This window comes from Myotis brandtii, unplaced genomic scaffold (genome assembly GCF_000412655.1).
Source record: "Myotis brandtii unplaced genomic scaffold, ASM41265v1 scaffold834, whole genome shotgun sequence".
Taxonomy (NCBI): Eukaryota; Metazoa; Chordata; class Mammalia; order Chiroptera; family Vespertilionidae; genus Myotis; species Myotis brandtii.
The window spans coordinates 889,770-909,693 of record NW_005371386.1 but is presented as its reverse complement, the minus strand read 5'-3'; the positions used below and the strand labels follow the sequence as shown (position 1 = coordinate 909,693).

Below are 19,924 nucleotides of genomic sequence, written 5' to 3'. Positions count from 1 at the left end.
AAGAACAAGTCCAGTTTCTTTTAGTCACTTTAATGGATTTTTTTCTTCCAATTTTTGTTTTTTTATCTAAATAATAATTGAATAAAACAATCATTTATCTACAGTTTCATTATTGTTACTATCCAGCCTCTGTGACTTTTATAAGTTGAAACTGGCTTACCAAAGTGACATTTTTTGGTTACATTGCCGTCCACTAAACAAAATATTTACTCATATTATTTTATTTTTATTTTAAAATATATTTTTATTATTGATTTCAGAGAGGAAAAGAGACAGAGAGAGAGATAGAAGCATCAATGATGAGAGAATCATTGATCGGCTGCCTCCTGCATGCCCCCCACTGCGGGATGGAGCCTGCAAACCGGGCATGTGCCCTGACTGGGAATCAAACTGTGACCTCCTAGTTCATAAGTCAATGCTCAACAACTGAGCCACTCCAGCTGGGCTTTACTCATATTATTTTAAAGGCAGCAGTTTTGTTTTTTTTCCTGGTCAGTATCAACAATAATGTGGGTTAGTGAACAGATTACCTTGATATGCTTGGTAAAAACATTATACAGCCATTATTATATCTTCTAATATTTATTAGCTATTGGTTAAACTATCAACATAGAGTCCCAATATTTCTGTAATTCTGCCATTAATTTACCCATGTAAATAGGCCAATCAAATTCAATTGAAAAGGAGAAAAACACTTGAATTGTCACCCGCAGGATGGTAGACCACAACCTCAGCAGTATCAAAATGGAAAAAGTGTCTAATTAATTGTTAAGAGCAAATAAATGTTTCTATTTTTAAATACACACCTGAGTCCCTGATCCCCAACACAAGTAAGTGGGGGAAAAACCAAAACCTTTGATTTTATTTTCCAGAGATGATGAACATTTGTTAATCCAGCATTACTGCCAAAGTTTGAACCAGGACTCCCCCCTGAGCCAGCCTCGTAGTCCTGCCCAGATCTTGATTTCCTTAGAGAGTGAGGAAAGAGGGGAGCTAGAGAGAATCCTAGCAGATCTTGAGGAAGAAAACAGGTGAGTTTTCTTTCTAGCTTTGTCATTGGTATGCAGAGTGCATACGCTTGCACACATAGAAAAGTGCCAGGAATCTTCACTTAGAGTCGTTCTATGTCTAATTGTTTTCTCCAATAATCTGTTTAGCTCCATGTACAGATTCTCTCTCTCTCTCTTTTTAATCGGAAAGAAGAAAATTAATGCAGTAGTATAATTAAGAATTCATATTTTAGGTGGGGAAGGGATGAACACTGGTGGTGATATTTGATTTGTTGCATGTGTTCAGAGGCTTTGATTTCTGTGTGAGAACAGAATTTAAGAACAAAGCAGGTCATTTAATTTTATGATTATGATTTGTACATGTCTTTGGCCATATTATCTCTCTCAAAGCATTTAAGAAAGTAGGTTCGTTGGCTTGGTCATGCTTGGGAACAAATTAGTTCATCTTATTTCTCATCATCAGACGCAATCATCATTGATGCTCACCGTTATAGCAGATGAGGGCGATGATTCCTGATGTCAGGCATCACCTGAAAAAGATGTTCATGTAAAAATATTAGTAATTGCAGAAGTGAAAGACTCAAGAAAATTCACAATGACTGCAGCTAGGACAAGGATGTCAAAATCTGGGATATTGTATGGTTTCAGGATAATGCAAATCATTGGGCTTTTACTTTTGTATTACACTTATATCACAGGACCCTTGGGTATGAAAGACTTTTTTGCACATGATCACTTCTAATTCAGTGTGCTCTCTTTAGACAAATGCCACCAGGCAAGTCTGTAAAGGAGCAATTGCTCAAATCTGTGGGACTTGAGTACTTTCATCTCCTTGGTTTAGCCCAGGGCACCAAGATTTCTTAATCCAGGAACACAGTGTATCTGAGAACCAATGCCCTCAGGGAGTATGTCACCTCAAGATGAAAAAGCAAACTGCCATTCATCCAGTGCTTTCCGCTGTCACTTCCCTGTTTCTAGCTCTTAATACCCTTGACCTATAGCCAGAGCTCCTTTACCTGGTCGGCTCCCCTTTAGTCTCTTTCCCACCCCTCCAATAAATCCTCCATACTGACTCTAGTTGTACATCTTTCCAGAACCAAGACCCATGATGGCATTCTTCTGGCATTGGATTTCTGAAAAAAAAAAAAATCTGGCTTCTCAGCTGGGCAGTGAAAACCTTCCACAAATTTCTCTTCACCTGCTATTACAGCTTCATCTTCTTTTGTACCTATGTTCCAGCCATACTGTTGTAGCTACTGTTTTGAATGCAACCTGCTCTCATCCATTCTCTGGGTCAAGCTCAAGCTTACTTCTCACTTTAGCTGCTAACCACCATTCCTTCACTGCCATGTCTGACGAAGGAGTTCTACCCATTCTCTATGACCTTCCTCCAAATAATTTCCTCACAGAGCCCTATACCACCCTTGCATTTGGACATATATATATATATTGATTTCAGAGAGGAAGGGAGAGGGAGAGAGAGATAGAAACATCAATGATGAGAGAGAATTACTAATCGCCTACCTCCTGCATGCCCCACACTGGGAATGGAGCCCACAAGCTGGGCATGTGCACTGACCAGGAATCAAACCAGTGACCTCCTGGCTCATAGGTCAATGCTCAGTCACAGCCTAATCTATCTTTTGTCTAGAGTCTCAGTTTGCCTTTTCATCAGTTATTCCCAATGCCTTTCTCTAATGTGATGGCAAATGCCCTTGGGACAAGGACTGTGTGTGTGTGTGTGTGTGTGTGTGTGTGTGTGTTTTAATATTCTTAATGTCCCCTATAGTTCCTACCACAATGTGAATGTTCAGTACATATTCAGGAAATATTCGGTAAAACCTACGTTAAGAATACAGCAAGACTGTCACACAAGTACCAGGAGGTTATCCTGAACATTTTGTTGGTTTTAGTAGTAACATTATTTTTGGCCTCATTTGCAAGACTGGTAGTTAAAACATTTCCCTCTACTTTATTGAGGATCATCATTAGTACCTATTTATGTTAAATCTTTAATATTTTAGGGGTCAAAGTTAAATAGGGGTAAAAAGTTAGGATTGGCATTATAAATAGAATTTGATGTTACCCAGGAATAAAAATATTTTTGAACTATATAATTGTTGCCATTGTACAGTGTATCTTTGTATTGAAACCAGACAATAAAGGGGTCCGGGATGCTTGTCACTACTTGAGCCAATTCAACAGAGACAGGGTTGAATTATATATGAGCAGTTATTCCAATACTGCCGGCAGTATGGGAGAGCAGCACGTCATCCACAAAAATCTGCTCTGTAGCCTGCGATAAGCCAGCTGTTTATATTGGGTAGGACAAGGATTACATGGGGAAGTAGGGATTACAGGCATGGGGAAGTAGGCTATGCAGGCTGGGGCGGAACTCCATGTTTGGGCAACAAGGTTGTTAATCTTTCCATGATAATAGGCAGTTCATAAATGAGAATGGACTGCACTCCAAGGTTGACTCCCAATTCCAAGGTTGACTCCCAGATCCCAGGGCGTACCACTCCCAGCCATGTTAGAATGTCCTTTCTTTAACCAGAACAAGGCAATCGCGGTTAACAGAGCATGATTAATATTTCCCATAACCATAGTTAGTCCTCAATATTCTATTTTTGTCCCTAACAGTATCACATTGGTCAAGAGGTCTGTCTTGTTTGCTGTTAGCATACTTTCCTTCCGTACCATGACAACCGGGCCAAGAGAGTTGATAGAGTACCGATAACTATCATTTATATATAATCTCATCATTTCCAGAGCACTTTAATGAATTTGGGTCATTTAATCTTCCTAAAAGCCCTTTAAAGAAGACAGATGGGAAAATTCAGGTTCAGAGAGGTTCAAATGGCTTGACCCAGATTTCACAATCAGCCACTGACAGAACCAAGTTCAAATCCAGATTCTTCTGACTCAAAATAGCCAACTCTACCTTGCACCAGAGAATATTCTCTGGAATGTACCTTAATTTGAGAGAATATTTTAAAGGACTAGACATGATTAAACCAGTTCATCTACTTGCGGTACCAGTGGTAACCACTTTTCTCTGAAAGATATCCAAGACCATTCATTCCCCAAGAATGGAATGGTTTATTCTCTAAAAGAAAAAATAGTTATACTAAAGGCTGCTTAGAGGTCCAAAATGAAGAATCTAGTATTGATGCACGTATTATTCTAAGTTATCTTGACCTTCAAGTGAAGGTCAGGATGAGCTTTCTTCTTTCTCTCTCCACTATGCCACTTCGTACTAAATCCCAAAGAAATGTCTCTGTAGAGTTCTCCAGAAAATAGCCCAACTGGTTTCCTTTGCTCTGTCCTCTCCTGTTTTCTTTCTTCTTTCTTTCTTTCTTTCTTTCTTTCTTTCTTTCTTTCTTTCTTTCTTTCTTTCTTTTCTTTCTTTCTTTCTTTTTTTCTTTCTTTCTTCCCTTCCCTTCCCTTCCCTTCCCTTCCCTTCCCTTCCCTTCCCTTTTTCTTTTTCTTTTTCTTTTGGCTTGGATCTGCTCTTTATTTTATTTTTTTACTTTGGGCAAATCATTTTATTTTGTTTATTTTTATTTTTTAATTTTTTTTCTTTATTGATTAAGGTATTACATATGTGTCCTTATCTGTTTTCTTGCACTTCTACTCAAAGAGGTTCAGAACCATAGCTTAGCCTTCATGATCCTTGAATTCAGCCTTTAATTCACCATTTCCTGTCTTTCCTCTGAGCGATCCCAGGAGGTCATTAGATGCCCTCTCTGTGCCTGCCAAGCCGGATATATTTTCCAAGTCAAATTGTCTACATAATTGGACAGATACAAGCCTACTTTTAGAGAAAATGGAAAAGGATATTTAAAATTGAGATTGTCCCATATTCTTTGGACGTGTGCTTACTACATCTATTGTCTTTTGTGTTCCTTTATTCTGTAGCTATGACATCTCGAAATGCCAGTTGGCAAAGGAAAAAGGCTTGGAGATCCCTATTCCTGACTAGATATGTTACTGAATTCTGTTATTCTTATTTATGTCATCCCCCTTCAATCTCTTTGGAAAACAGAGAATGGCTATTTAGAAATGTCTCAGGGGTGTCATTAGAATTTTGTTTCTCCTGGTTGTTGCACATATCATTCAATAAATATTGTGGAATAAATGAATGAACAAATGAATTGACATGAAGCTGAATTTATTTTATTTTATTTATTTTTTTAAGGAGGGCGATTTTTTTGTTGTTAATCCTCATCCGAGGATATTTTTCCCATTTATTTTTTTAGAGAGAGTGCAAGCAAGGGAGAGAGACACAGAGACAAAACATCAATGTGAGACACATCGATTGTTTGCCTCCCACCCACCCCTGACTGAGGCTGGGGATTGAGCCTGCAACCGAGGCATGTGACCTTGACTGGAATTGAACCCTCAACCCTTCAGTCCTTGGGCTGATGCACTATCCACTGAGCCAAACTGGCTAGGGCAGCTGAATTTATTTTCACTGTAGCACTCATGCATGTACTTTGGACTGAAATTGTTTTTAAAACCTAATTTCATAGAGAAAAGCCTTTCAAAAGCTTTTCTTCTGCTTCCTTTTCAAAATACTCCCCCTTTCCAAAATTCCTTGATTAGTGCCAAGCAGTGCTTTGTCATAGATTTAGAATGTTACAAATTCATTTCCAAAATTTTGGGCCCTTTATCTCTCCCCCACTGGCATTCTCTGATTCATGGTTTATGCCACAAAAATAAGGTGAAAACTCTGAGCAAAGCTACATCTGACTCTGAATTTTCTCAATAGTGTCTGTCATAAATTTGGGGGACTAGTGCCTTATATAGTCCTTAATGTTTCACTCTGCATAATGTATCTCCCTCATACCACAGATAACTCAGATTCACATTTATTTGGTCAAGACCATTTGGATATTGAGAATGTGCTTCATTGTGTTTCCTTAACATTGCAAACTCAAAGTTTGCCTTCCCCCTGCATATATTAAAGCCTGCAATCTCCTTCCTTAAATCTGCAGTGTCAAATTCCGACTTCTTTTTCTCTGCACTGTCTAAATGAACCAAGACTTGCTCTGAAATTCTAGGCATGACCCTAGCAATGAAGAGGTAGCCTTTATGAGAGACAAACATGGATTGTCATTCTGCTGCCTGCATAGCAAATTGATTAGATTATTCCCAAGTTTTAAAGGAGGGCAACCTGATTCACTGTGAAGTCTAAAGTTAAAGTTGTTAGTAGATGTTACATGACAACAGGAAATTCTGTGGATTTTTAGTACCTAACCTTTTATCTTTTTTGTTGGGCAATCAGATGTTATACAGCCTAAATTTGAGTTTTCTCTTACTCCTTTCATTCCTCCAGTGATTACGCAATATTGTATACTAGTGGCCTGGTGCACGAATTCGTGCACATTGAAAAGAAATTAATTAGAAGAAATATTTTAATATCGCTATTCACCCTTTCTCTATAATAGAAATGTTAACAAAACAACCAAATTCACAATTGACAATGACAGATTGAAACACACGTGTGCGATTGGCACCAGCCGAGCTTTATATGTATTGCTTGTGCACGAGTCAATGTTTATTTTTAAATTGCCAGTGCACGTCATATGTACTGGCCAGTTGGTCTGTCGGACAGTTGGACGGACAGATGGTTGGTCACTTAGCCTTTTATATATATAGATGTTATATTCAAAGGAAATTTAGCTTGACCACTGAATTAAACTAGCTGGAAATCATAATCCTGTTGCTTTACCTTGTTCATTGTGCCATGTCTTTGGACCCGGGGCTGGTAGTGTGCAGTATTCACAGCTTCAGGATGTCTTTATTCCATGTTGCTTTGTGTGAGTCTCCAATGATGGTGACAAGATAGCCAAGAGGAAGGGAAGCTGAAGGGGGTCAGGAGTGGGCATTCCAAGCAGAGGCAGCTTCAGGTGAGGAACAGCAGAGAGTGTTTGGGAAAGTGCAAACAGTTGTGTTACTTGTGATAGGGGCATTTTCCTAACAAGGCAACAAAATGGGAAGAGATGAGGCTGGACAGCTGGGCAAGGCCAGATCAGGAGGGCATGATGCCGTGCTGAGAAGTTGGTGCCTTCTCACGTAGCACAGGGAGCCACTCAGGGGTGTCAGCCAGGAGTGCTGCTGTTACAGTTACACTTACATACATCACTCAGGCAGCTGTATGGAGAGCGACTTTGAGAAGAGCAACACTGACAAGTAGATCAAAATGGGAGGTAGCATGGAAACCTAGGCAAGAGATGACAAGGGCCTAAAGTAAAGGAAATGGGGAAGACAGGCTGAATCTGAGAAATATTTCACAGGAATATTTGGTGGTTCGATGGTTCTGGGGAGGGAAGGAAGGAGTCCCGGTTCTGGTGGATACATGGCAAGATGATGGTTGGTTGCAGCTTGGACTGACAGTTCAGGAGAGGTAGCAGCCGATCCATTCTTTCTCTTATATGTTTATATTAGTATAAATTTACAGTATTTATATTGATCCTTCAAGGGTCTAGTAGCTGGAAGATGGTGAATGGGGTATGGAATATGTTAAGTTTGAGGTGCTGGTGACATACTCACCTGTAAATGTCTGACAGTGAGAAATGGAACTTTGAAGCTTGCAGGAGAGGTGTGGGCCAAAGATATTAATTCGATCTATGACTCACCAGCTCATAAATGGTAGTTGAAACCATGAGAGTAAATTTATCTAGAGAAGGATTGTGTGGCTGAAGAACACTGGGCTTCATAGAACTCTGGAAGATGTGAACATTAAAATGTTTACTTCATGACTTTCATTCTTTAGTATGTAATAACAATATCTAAAGGTTTGCAAAGACATGCAGAGAAAATTGTGTCTCTCTCCAACTCTCTCACCTGGCTATGGTGTTCCCAGCTTTGTAGGCTGCCCCTTTTATTGTTTTTTTGTTTACCCTTTCAAAGATCTTGTCTACACATGCAAACATCTGCAAATATATTTGTGGTTGTTGGGATTATTTCACACAATGTTGTGTAGTGTTCACTCGGGTGTTCTCCTTTTACTTAAGGATCCCTCAGTACTTTTCTCATGCTGGAGGAAGATGCCAGAATAGGGGAAGAGAGCTTGGGAATGATAGGGGCATTTTCCTAGAGGAGGTGGGAGGGAGAGGGATTAAGGGCACAAGGGCACAGGAAAAGGCGTGCCCATGAATGAGAGAGAAGGGCTGCCTCTGAAGACAAAGTGATAGGTGAGGATCTTAGGGTAAGGAATGGGGGTGGGAAGGATAACGGAGTGAATGTTAAATGTCCATTAGATGTCAGTGGTAATTAGTAGAGACTAATTCCCATAGCTAGTATTTACTTTTTTTAAGTTGGACTGGTAGGGAAAGAGTGGTATCTAAGAAATTTAATGAAACTAGGCCTTCCTGTCAGTTGGCACCAATGAGCCCCCAAACAAAGGGCTGCAGAGTCTTTTTAGATAAGGGGGTTCATTTTCGGACATAAATCAGACAGCCAAGATCTTTTATAGCAAGAGAAGCTATCTACCATATGAAGAGAAGCTAAAGGGCATACACACTGCATTTAATAGCTGTGCAAGAGTCAACTGCCTCAGCTCCACTCGGATGGGGAGGACAGGTACACGGTGTGGGGTACCAGGACTCCAAGGTTCGGTTTCTATCTAACCAGCCCAGTAACTCAGTTTCCTTCACTTTATCCAGACTTCATCAAAGCCCAAGGGGACCAGTTTATGCTATCCAATTCATGGAAGTAAATGGATAACCCAGAATGACAATTTTATTTCTCACTTTATCCTAATTCTCTCTCTTTGAAACTGTCTTGTTATATCTAATACTAGTATACTAATGTTGCCTTAAACCTTTTTATGGAACAGCATGGGGTTTAAGTATAAATCCTACATCTATTAAAACGGGAAATTATATTTTTTAGAGACTAGAGTTGTTACTCCATTCCAGAGCCCTGAATCTTTGTTAAATATATGTATAAATATTTATTGATTTCAGAGAGGAAGGGAGAAGGAGAGAAGGATAGAAACATCAGTGATGAGAGAGAATCATTGATCGGCTGCCTCCTGCAAACTCCACACTGGGGATCGAGGCCACAACCCAGGCATGTGCCCTGACTGGGAATCAAACTGTAACTACCTGGTTCATAGGTGAACACTCAACCACTGAGCCATGCCAGCTGTGCAGGGTTCTGTATCTTAGAAATAAGAATAAAAATCAGATTTTTTCTGGTGATCTTAGAATCTTGGCATAAGAAATTGGATAGTCATGAGGACTGTTTCATACTACCCCAAAATGGAAGTCCCCCTCTAGTGATAAGAATATTCGTGACTTTCATTCTTTAATACGTAATAACAATATCTAAAGGTTTGAAAAGGCAGGTAGAGAAAAGTGTGTCTTTCTCCAACTTTTTTTGCCCTGGCTCTGATGTTCCCAGCTCTGTAGGCTGCCTTACAAGTACAGCAGCCGTCTCCCTCAAACAGGCTGGATAAAAGCTGAAGTTCTCACAATCCAGTTTCCCCTTTTAGATCCTCCATGAAGACCCTTATGGTCCTTTGACTTTCATTACCAGCCTGTCCTGCTACAGAATTCATTGTAGTCATAACTTTCTTTTAGTTACTTTCCAGGCCTAAGGATATAATTTCATTCAATTCTGCAGATAGTTGGCGAATGCTTAGTGTGTTTTTCAAACTGCCAGGACTACAAAAATGAATAAGCCCTGGTTCTTACTTTTCCGGAGCTCAAAAGGCATTAAAACATAAACAGCTAATTATAACCCAGTGTTACAAGTGCTCTGGGGTCACAGAGGTCAATGATTAATTCTGTCTGAGAGGTTGGAGAGATTCACAAAGGGAATTGACAATAAAGACTGAGTAGGAGTTTTTTTTAAGCTGAGAGAGAGATAAAGAATGAGCTCTTCCTACCAGTGGGGCAGTGAGTAATGTGTAGCCAGAGCACAGAATGAGAACAAGAGGGTAGTGAATCGCAGGTGGAGACCACGGTTTAAAGGATTTTACATGTTATACTAAGGAATTTAGATTTAATCTGATAAGCAGTTGAACAGTGCAGGGCTTTTGAGGAGGGGGAGACTGACAAAAATAATTGTAGGCAGGGCGCTAAAGCCATGGAGATTGGTAGACTGACCGTGGAACAATCAGTTGAAAAGGTGGTCAGATTCTGAACTAAGGATGTCTCAGGTAAGTGAAGAAGGGATGGAGAAATGGGAAAGTCACACTAAATGAACGAGGCCAGGGGAGAAGGGAGAGGGAGGAATTGGGTGAAATGAAATTTTTAAATTGGGGAACTGGGATATGATCCTTCAAAAAACAAACAAAACATAGCACACACAGGAAAAGCTACTCATTTGCAAAGGTCAGTGAATAGAGAAAAAAGAGCTATGTATGGGACATACTGAGTTCTACTTGCCCAAGGACATTCATGTGGAAATTTCCTATATTGACTATATGTATTCACTTTCCAGAAAGAATTTGAAAAACAAAACAAAACAAAAAAAACCCATAGCAATAAGATTCCTGCAGTTTAAATAGTAAATCAATGAAAATAGTAGGGATTAGCAGAGTTGATATAATTGAGCTTCAAATTTGGTCTGATCTCCTCTGCAGCCAGGAGGATAAGAGGAAACATAATGATTTGTGTAGTTAATGTTGCATGCAAGAAGCATGCAGCTTTCTAAGAAATTACCATGTCTTTCCTGGCTCTAAATAATAATAATAATAACAACAACAACAAAAACAAATAGCTGTCATCTGAGTGCTTAGTATAGACAGGAACTATTGTGAGTACATGTAAGATCTTATTTAATTCTTACAGCAACCCTATGAAGGAGAAGCTCTTTCTAGAATAAAGACGCCATGGCCCAGAGTATAAAGGACATGTAATACAGCTAACAAGGAATGGGGCCTGGATTCAAACTCAGGCAGTCCTGGACTCTTAAACAATGTTATATTTGATGTGATTATTGGCTAGTGTCCTCAACAATACTTTTATAGCAAAGAACAAAGGAAATTTTATGTGGCTGCTTCTAGTGGCCTTTGATAATTGTGGAAAGCTTTACATTAGAGACCAAAAAAATGATGACAGTTCTCCAAGGATAAAGGTCACTGTTGCCCAAAATGTGTTCTGCAGAATACTAAGATATGCCTAAGAAAAATTAATCCAAAGGTAAACTTTGGAAACACTTGTGTTGGAAATTCATGAGTAATTGAGCATTGAGTCTAGAAGTAAAGAAACATGATTAGCTTTCTTTAGCCCGATGTTGCTTATATGTATTTGACCAATTGTAATGTTCTAAGGAACACACTTTGGTAAAAAAAAAAATTCAAATCTGTAGTAAACTTTGAAAACCAGGCAAGGAGATAGCACAGTTGGTTCTCTACTGTGGATGTTAAGAAACCTAGCCATTGTCTTTCTGGGAACATCAGAGGAAGAAGCTATAACAGGTATCTCTGAAGATGAAGCCTGGATTTTTCTCACAAAAGTAACTTTTGATATGATCTAGCAGTAAAGCCCTATGAACCTACTGACAAGAGTGGTTTCTTCTAGAGAATCCAAAGGTAGGCAGTAAGTTATCTCCCATGCACATAGAAAATTCTTTGTACTTTTTTTATGGAATATCTCACTGAATAATCTGCCTTTCCAGTCAAACTACCAACAAAAATTTCCATCAATAACTTGACAAAATTAACTTGCTCCATGGCATTCTTAATTGGTAACTGGTTGAATTTTGAAGTATGTCTACCAAAGACAGCAACTGTTGCCTCTATTACAATTACTGTTGAATCTTTTTTAGTAGTTAGATACAAAGGCCAATTGTTATTTGAGGCCACTTCTGGAGTGTGATATGAAAGTGTGCTACCAACACATGGGAAGATATTTCTCCTTCTTTATCTTGTAGCAGAAATGCAGGTATAGCATTTTTGTTATATAGTTCATCTCAACAGAAGATTAAGGTATGGATGTATGGGTAGCTAGTATATGGTCCTGTGTAATGTTGCTTGAGTAAGTGGATTCCTTTTCTGACACTGAAATGTTAGAAGAATATATCAATCTGTGTGTCTTGGTGCTTAGCAAGTTCCAGTTCACAGAGCCCATAGCTAATGGAAACATCCAAGAGACTGTTGAAAAGACAGGTGAGGAGTTCAGAAGAGAAGTCTGGATTGAGGAGTAATGGGTTAGGGGGATGGGAAGCCTAGGAAGAGGGATAGAGTCCTTCTAGGAAGAGAATATTAGAATATGTTTATGGAAAGAAGACCAAGGACCTACCTTGGTTGTGTACTTGTTTGTGATTGAATATGGCCAGTTAGAAATGGTTTCCCGGTGTGCATTACCTATGTAAATGGCTGACTTCTGCAGATGCCTAAACACATCCTTTTTTTTTTTTTTTTACTATGTTAATAATTAAAGTTGACTTTTCTCGGTATCTGCAAATTCTGAGTTACCTTATGGTACCACTCTGTCTGCTACCTACAGGTCATAATAACTAAATCCATCTGATCCTTTTCCTTTAATTTCTTAGTATTGTGTCAAAGATAGAAACAGCCTATATTTTTAGGTTTAGCAGTGAGAATCATTCCCAGTCTTTTTACATTAGTTTCACATTAGTGTAAGATTTGTAAGCTTTGTTAAATAAATAATATCCCACATGCTAGAAGGTGAGCTCTTCAAGGGTAAAGGACAGTATGTCATATATCTTTATCTCTGTAGTGCTTAGTATAGAAGTATGTGTTGATTAAATGAATGGATGAATACACTTTGGAGTTTTCCTGTTCCCTGATGGATTTTTTGGCTGATTTTCAGCTGTTGTTTTTATTTTTCTCATTTCTTATGTTATCATTCTTTCCCCAAATCCCTTAATATACCTGTTTAGGTTGTTATATCATTTCCCATTAGACTGATAATATCTAAGTTGTTTAGGTTAACCCTGACTTGAGCATTTTCTGGGCTTATTTTTAGGCTTTTTAAATTCATCATTTGAAAAGTGTTTGCATAGATACTTCTGTAGGCATGTACACACCATTTTTATGTATATGGGTTAAACTTGAGTCTCCCGTAGTAGGAAAAAGCATTAGAAAATGATTGTCTTCACTGGGAAAATAATCTTTTGTGCTATGAGAAATATAATTTTGAACCTAGAACTTACCTTTTTTTTCCAGAAATTTATTAACCCTTAGGTCAGTCCCTTCATTTTTTTTAGTTATAATTTCTTGATATGTTCGTTTAATTTATATTCAATTATAGTTGACATACGATATTATATTATTTTCGGGAGTATAACATAGTGATTAGACATTAATATATGTGACAGTGATCACTATGATAGGTCTAGTAACCATGTCACCATACATAGTTATTACAGTAGAATTGGTTATATTCCCTTGCATTACATCCCTGTGACTTATTCCATAACTGGTAGTTTGTATCTTAGTCCCCTTCACCTTTTTCACCCTTCCCCCTCCCCTGTCCTCTCAGGCAATCATCTGTTTGTTCTCTGTTTTATTTTGAGTTTGTTTCTGTTTTATTTTACTTGTACATTTGTTTTTTTTATAGATTCCACATACAAGTGGAATAATATGGTATTTGTCTTTTTTCTGACCTATGTCACTTAGCATAATGCCATCTAGGTCATCTATGCTGTCATAAATGGCAAGATTTCATTATTTTTCATTGCTGAGTAGTATTCCATTATATATAGGTACCACATCTTTTTTATCCTTTCACCTATTGATGGACACCTAGGTTACTTACACAATGAACATAGGGGTACATACATCTTTTCAAATTAGTGTTTTCTATTTCTTTGGATTAATATCCAGAAAAGTGGGATTGCTAAATCATATGGTAGTTTCAGTTTTAATTTTTTGAGAGACTTCCATACTGTTTTCCACAGAGATTGCGCCAGTCTGCATTGCCACCAGCAGTGCACGAGGGTTGCCTTTTCTCTACATCCTCACCAGCACTTGTTGTTTGTTGATTTGTTGATGACAGACAGCCATTCTGACAGGTGTGAGGTGATGTCTCACAGTGGTTTAATTTGCATTTCCCCAATGATTTGTGATGTTGAGCATCTTTTCATGTCTGTTGGCCATCTGAATGTCCTCTTTGGGAAATTTCTATTCAGGTCCTCTGCCATTTTTTTAATCAGATTGTTTGGGGGGTGTGTGTGTGTGTGTGTGTGTGTGTGTGGTTTTTTATGTTAAGTTGTATGAATTTTTAAATATATTATAAGTATTAACCCCTTATCAGATATATCATTTGCAAATATCTTCTCCCATTCAGTAGATTGCCTTTTCATTATATGGATGGTTTCCTTCCTGGTGAAGAGCTTTTAGTTTGATGTGGTCCCATTTATTTTTGCTTTCATTGCCTTCGCCCTGGGAGACAGATTCAAAAAATACTGCTAAGATGATGTCAAAGAATTTACTCCCGCAGATGATTGGGTGTGCAGGGGCTGCCCCCACAGAGCAGGAGTCGCTTTGGTGAGGGCCCTGGTGCTGCCGAGGCCACCTGTTGTGCGTGTCAGTTGTGGAGCTGCTTGGGAGGGGATCTGCTTCTGGCCTAAGCTGGCTGCGCTGGGGTAGCAGCTTGGTAATAGGTGTGATGGGAGCCAAAGCCAGCCACTGCTTGTGCCAGGCTTGGGGCCCTGTGGTAGGAGATACGATGCAAGCTGAAACTGGCTGGCACTTGTGTCAGGCTTAGGGCCACTTGGTAGGAGCTACAACATAAGCTGAGGCAGGTGATGGCCTGTGCTGAGCTTGAGGGCACTCGGAATAGGCTTCCACATGTGTGTGAGGTCTGAAGCCATTTGGAGCGCCAGCAGGTTGGGTGGACCAAATGGTGTTAGCCAGGTTCATGGAGAGTGACATACTTGGCACCTACCTGATCCAGGCCAGCCAGGTGGCAGGAGAATACAACAAAAGAAACAAAGGAACAGATGTGCCCACCTGCACTCTATCCCCTAAAGATAGTTCCCACTGATTCCGGACCCTCCAGCCCTCAACCCTAAAGTTAGTCAATTTCATTCCTTTCTGTGTGACCCAGGCACTTCTCAAAGTGCTGCATTCACGCTGGAACTTGGGAGCAAGTGAGTTTGTGCTTGAGCCCTTTAAGAGCAGCGTCTTGGTCTCTCACTGCTCTTCCTCTTTCTTGGACACAATCCCTGATGGTTTTCAAAGCCACATTTCATGGGGGTTCCTCGTTGTGGCACAGGTCCCCTGGGCTGGGCAGCCTGGTTTGGGGGTTGGACCACCATGGCTGAGATCTCTCTCCTGTTTGTGAATCACCATTCTGTGAGTGTGGGGCCTGCCCACACTAAATCCCTGCTCCTCCCACCCATCTGAATATGGCTTCTTTATATCCTTAGTTTTAGGTCTTTTGTTCAGCTAGTCTTCAGTGATTCTCAGCAATGGTTGGTCTATATTTAATTGTAATTTCCATGTGTATGTGGGAGAAGGTGAGTTCAGGATATACCTACTCCACTATCTTGACCCTGCTTCTAGAACTTATTTTTAACTTCGTATAGGAGTTTTATTGAGATATCATCTACATACCATATAGTTCACCCATTTCAAGTGTATAATTCAGTGGTTATTAGGATATTCAGAGTTGTGTAACTATTATACAGAATCAATTATAGAATACTCTCCTCGCCCCAAAAGAAACCCTAGACTTGTTTTGGTCACTCTCTATTTCTCCCAAAACAACCCTTTTCCAGCCCTAGACAATCATTGATATGCTTTCTGTTTCTACAGATTTGCTTATTCTGGAAATTTCATATAAATGAATACTATGGGGTGTGGTATTTTGTAACTGGCTTCTTCTACATAGCATAGTGTTTTAAAGAACATCTTTGTTGTACCATGTATTAGTACTTCATTCTTTTTATTACTGAATGTTATTCCGTCATATGGATATGCCACATTTTCTTAATCCATTCAGCAGTTGATGGACATTTGAGTTGTTTCCACTTATTGGCTAATAGGGATAATGGTGCCATGAACATTCGTGTACAAATACTGAGACTCATTTTAAAGAAATGATCCTGTAGTTTTTGTTATTGTAATAGAGGAGGCCATAGGATCAGATACGGCAAGAATGTACAGCAATGTGTGCCAGGAAGGGAAAAAGTAGGCCATCACGATAAATTTACTGGAAGAATTTAAGGTCAAGTCTAACTACTCATAAGGGACTCAAGCCTGGACACACAAAGCTTAAAATTATGATGCTCCTAGAGCAGCGGTTCTCAACCTATGGGTCGCGACCCCTTTGGCGGTCGAACGACCCTTTCACAGGGGTCGCCTAAGACCATCCTGCATATCAGATATTTACATTACGATTCATAACAGTAGCAACATTACAGTTATGAAGTAGCAACGAAAATAATTTTATGGTTGGGTCACAACATGAGGAACTGTATTTAAAGGGCCAGAAGGTTGAGAAACACTGTCCTAGAGACTGTTGCGGCTTTTCGCTGACCACAGACAATGGAAGTTTGATATTTCCCTGTACTTGTCTGAAAATTGAAACACACTTTACCCAGTGGTACTATTCCTGGGGACTAGACTTCCTCACTTTTAAAACCTCTGTAGTACTAGTGTACTTTTGAATGGTGAAGACTAGCTACTGTTATTTTTGTCTTAGCTTATTTTAAGGCATAACAGGATTTTTAATGAATTCTCTTCTTGTGTTGAAGTTTTGATGAATACATTTATTCTATAGACAATAATGTCTTAGTCTCTGATCAGGAATTTGTGAAAAATATCTCAATAATTGAAGGTAAACTAACGCTAATTAACATTGTCAGATTCTGTCTCTTGGAACTCACTCAAGATACAGATTGATGTGTCAAGGGTGTATCCCCAAAATAGAGTACATCTAGATACATTAACCTGTAGACTTGGTCCAAATATTTATTACAGCAGTAATCTACACACATAATTTGATGATTTTGTCACATATCCAGCAGACTTTGTCAAATCTTAGATCTCATCCTAGTAATCTTAAGCCAGTGATTTCATTTTGTACAGATGATGGAAAATATACAATAATTTCCCAGTTCAAGGGTACCTCTAATAATGACTAGAGGGCTATAACTCAAGTATATATACAGAGAGCAAATGTTGGATGATAAATCAGTTTCTGAGCACTCTAAATGTATATTTTCTGCCAAGCTCAATAAGTCTTTGTAGATTGCTTTTATTTAAGATAACTTAAGTGCTTTTTAAAAAATATTTTTATTGATGTCAAAGAGGAAGGGAGAGGGAGAGAGAGAAAGCAACATCAGTGATGAGAGAGAATCATTAATCGGCTGCCTCCTGCACGCCTCACACTGGGGATTGAGCCTGCAACCCAGGCATGTGCCCTGACCGGGAATTGAACCGTGACCTTCTGGTTTATAGGTCCACACTCAACCACTGAGCCACACCAGTCGGGCTAAGTGCTTTCTTTTAACAGGAAGTTTTCAGCATGCCTGAGTTTCCAAATCTAAACAGTTCAGAATAAGGAGAGAAATAAGAAACAACAACAATAATAATAACCAACATTTATGGAATACTGAGAATGGGCTGGGTGGGGTTCTAAGAAAGTTGTACATATTGAATACAAACCATACTGGCTCATTAATCCTGATGGGCTGAGTGCTTAAGTCAGTTTCCTAGCCTCAGAAAGTGGCAGAGCCTAATTGTGAATTAAAGTCTCTCTGACCACAAAATCAGGCTCTCAAGCCCTCTTCTAAGTCCCCCCTCAGCCATGGTGATAAAAGGCATGCAAAATGCAATGTGAAAAAAAAATCTTATTTTTCTTTACATGCTTCAATATCTCTGAAAATGCAGATATCACTGGAAGAAATGGCATATTATTATAAAATCCCAGTAAGGTTTAAATAACTTCTATATAACACCTTTATGCTGATAAAATTTCAGTAGGAAAGGGGTTGGAATTAAGAGCTCTGAGTGCATGAAAGAGGGACAGTGTTAAGAGAAACAGATTAGAAACAAGAGCCTGGTAGTCCTGACATTTTTACTGTTTTGCTCAAGGCAGCCCTAAAATATGCATACTTTAACTTTCCACCCTGTGCGCCTCTCCTTAATTAACACTGGTAATGCCAAGGCACATTGATGTCTTTTTCCATCTAGTTTGAGGTTACTTTTTACTTTGTATTGGATACAATTTTGCAGTATAGCTTTAAATATTTTTATTATAATTGAAAGTCTATGTGCCATTCCCAGTTTTTAAAATAGATCATGCTTGCACAATTTGTCTTCATCTTCTTTTTAGAAATTGCTAATTTGCTAGACTTACAGTTGCTGTAATGGTTCTGTAGGATGTATTACATTTGCCTGAGTCCAGATTGATTTAGCTGCTTTTAATATTGTATGAGGGTAAAGCTAGATTTCTCAGGGCCTATTCTTTTTAGATGCAGACCTTTGTAGTTGTTTCCACTTTATGAAGTAGATTCTGTGTGTGCTTGTGCTTTTATACACTTTAATGTATAATACTGTGTAAAAGGCATTGATCAGTGGAAAGTGACCATTTCAAAATACCATTATACAGCTATATAATTACACATCCTAGGAAAGTTCCATTTAAAGAGTAGACAACGTACTTTGAAAACACTTGGCTTCTGTAAATTAATTACACAAAGATGGTTGTAATGTTCTTTATCATAACTAATATGTAGCTAGTAATGATTGCCAGAAGGGCCAAGAGACGTCATGGTTTCAGCAGGTAGAGGTAAGAACAATCTGATTCATCTCTTATATCCATTACTTGGTTAGGAAAATTTTTACTTGACTAGAAATTTTTTAAAATGTAATTTTGTATCTGGACAACCACATTTATACACTTGGTGACATAAAATTAATCAGATACATCTATGTAGTTGTAGAATGGATGGAGTGTGTTCAGCTCTATGGAGAATAAGAAATTAATAATGGATGGGAGACTTTTTTTTTAGGATGACTAGCTGCAGGAAGAAATTGTGATGATAGGGCCATGTGCAGTGAATTTGAATTAGTGTTCTTTCGGGAGCTACTAGAGAAATATAATTTACAAGATAATGAAGAATGTAAATAGATTCTCTGGAGTCGTTGTCTGATCGCTGACATGTATTCTCTGTATTGAAATTACTCTATACACATTCTAATAATTAGAGAATCAGTAGGGGTGAGATGTACATGTATAACTTCAAAAACAGCAGAATATATATTGGAACAATGTAAATTGATAGCCAGCTGATAAAATGAGTAAAATTTGTATTTGTGGTTAAGCTTTAAAACAACTTAACAGTGGTAAGGATCTCAATGATCTTTTATGGGAACGATCTCCTGTGCTTTATAGATACTGCATCAAAAAAAAATCTAGCATTTGGGTGGGTTTTTTTTAAAACCTCACCCGAGGATATTTTTTCCACTGATTTTTAGAGAGTGGAAGGGAGGGGGAGAGACAGAGAGAGATAAACATTGATGTGAGAGAGACTCATCAAATAGGTTGCCTCCTGCACATGCCCTGACTGGGCTGGGGGGATCGAGCCTGCAGCAGAGGTCCGTGCCCTTGACCGGGATTGAACCCAGGACCCTTCAGTCAGTGGGCAGATGCTGTATCCACTGAGCCAAACCGGGTAGGGTCAGATAACTTTTAAAGGTGTTGGCGTATATGTTTTAAATATAAGCCTTAATTTATAAAGGCTAAATGACTTAATTTCCCAGCCCCTAAAAAAAATATGCCCTAGCACAGTCCTGTAACCGTGATCATGTTTATCAGGAAACATTTAGTAAAGTTATCTCTAATTCAACCCCTTGAACGTCAGTTGTTCTTGATTATTTTTGTAATCATTTGTAAATACCTTTAAAAGAGAATTTAGATTCAAATCAAAGAACTGTATTTTACTTGGTTTCTGGCCAAGATACCTCTTTTGAGCTC

At 38.8% G+C, this 19,924-nt stretch overlaps 1 protein-coding gene across 2 annotated transcripts in view; it reads left to right on the top strand.

The window, feature by feature from the left end:
• DMD (dystrophin) overlaps positions 1–19,924 on the top strand; it is a 154,783-nt gene that overhangs the window by 106,287 nt on the left and 28,572 nt on the right. For both annotated transcript variants that reach the window (XM_014531975.1, XM_014531976.1), the window contains exon 11: positions 873–1,031. In XM_014531975.1, the coding sequence (XP_014387461.1) occupies positions 873–1,031 (159 nt within the window). The remainder of the gene's footprint in view (positions 1–872; positions 1,032–19,924) is intronic.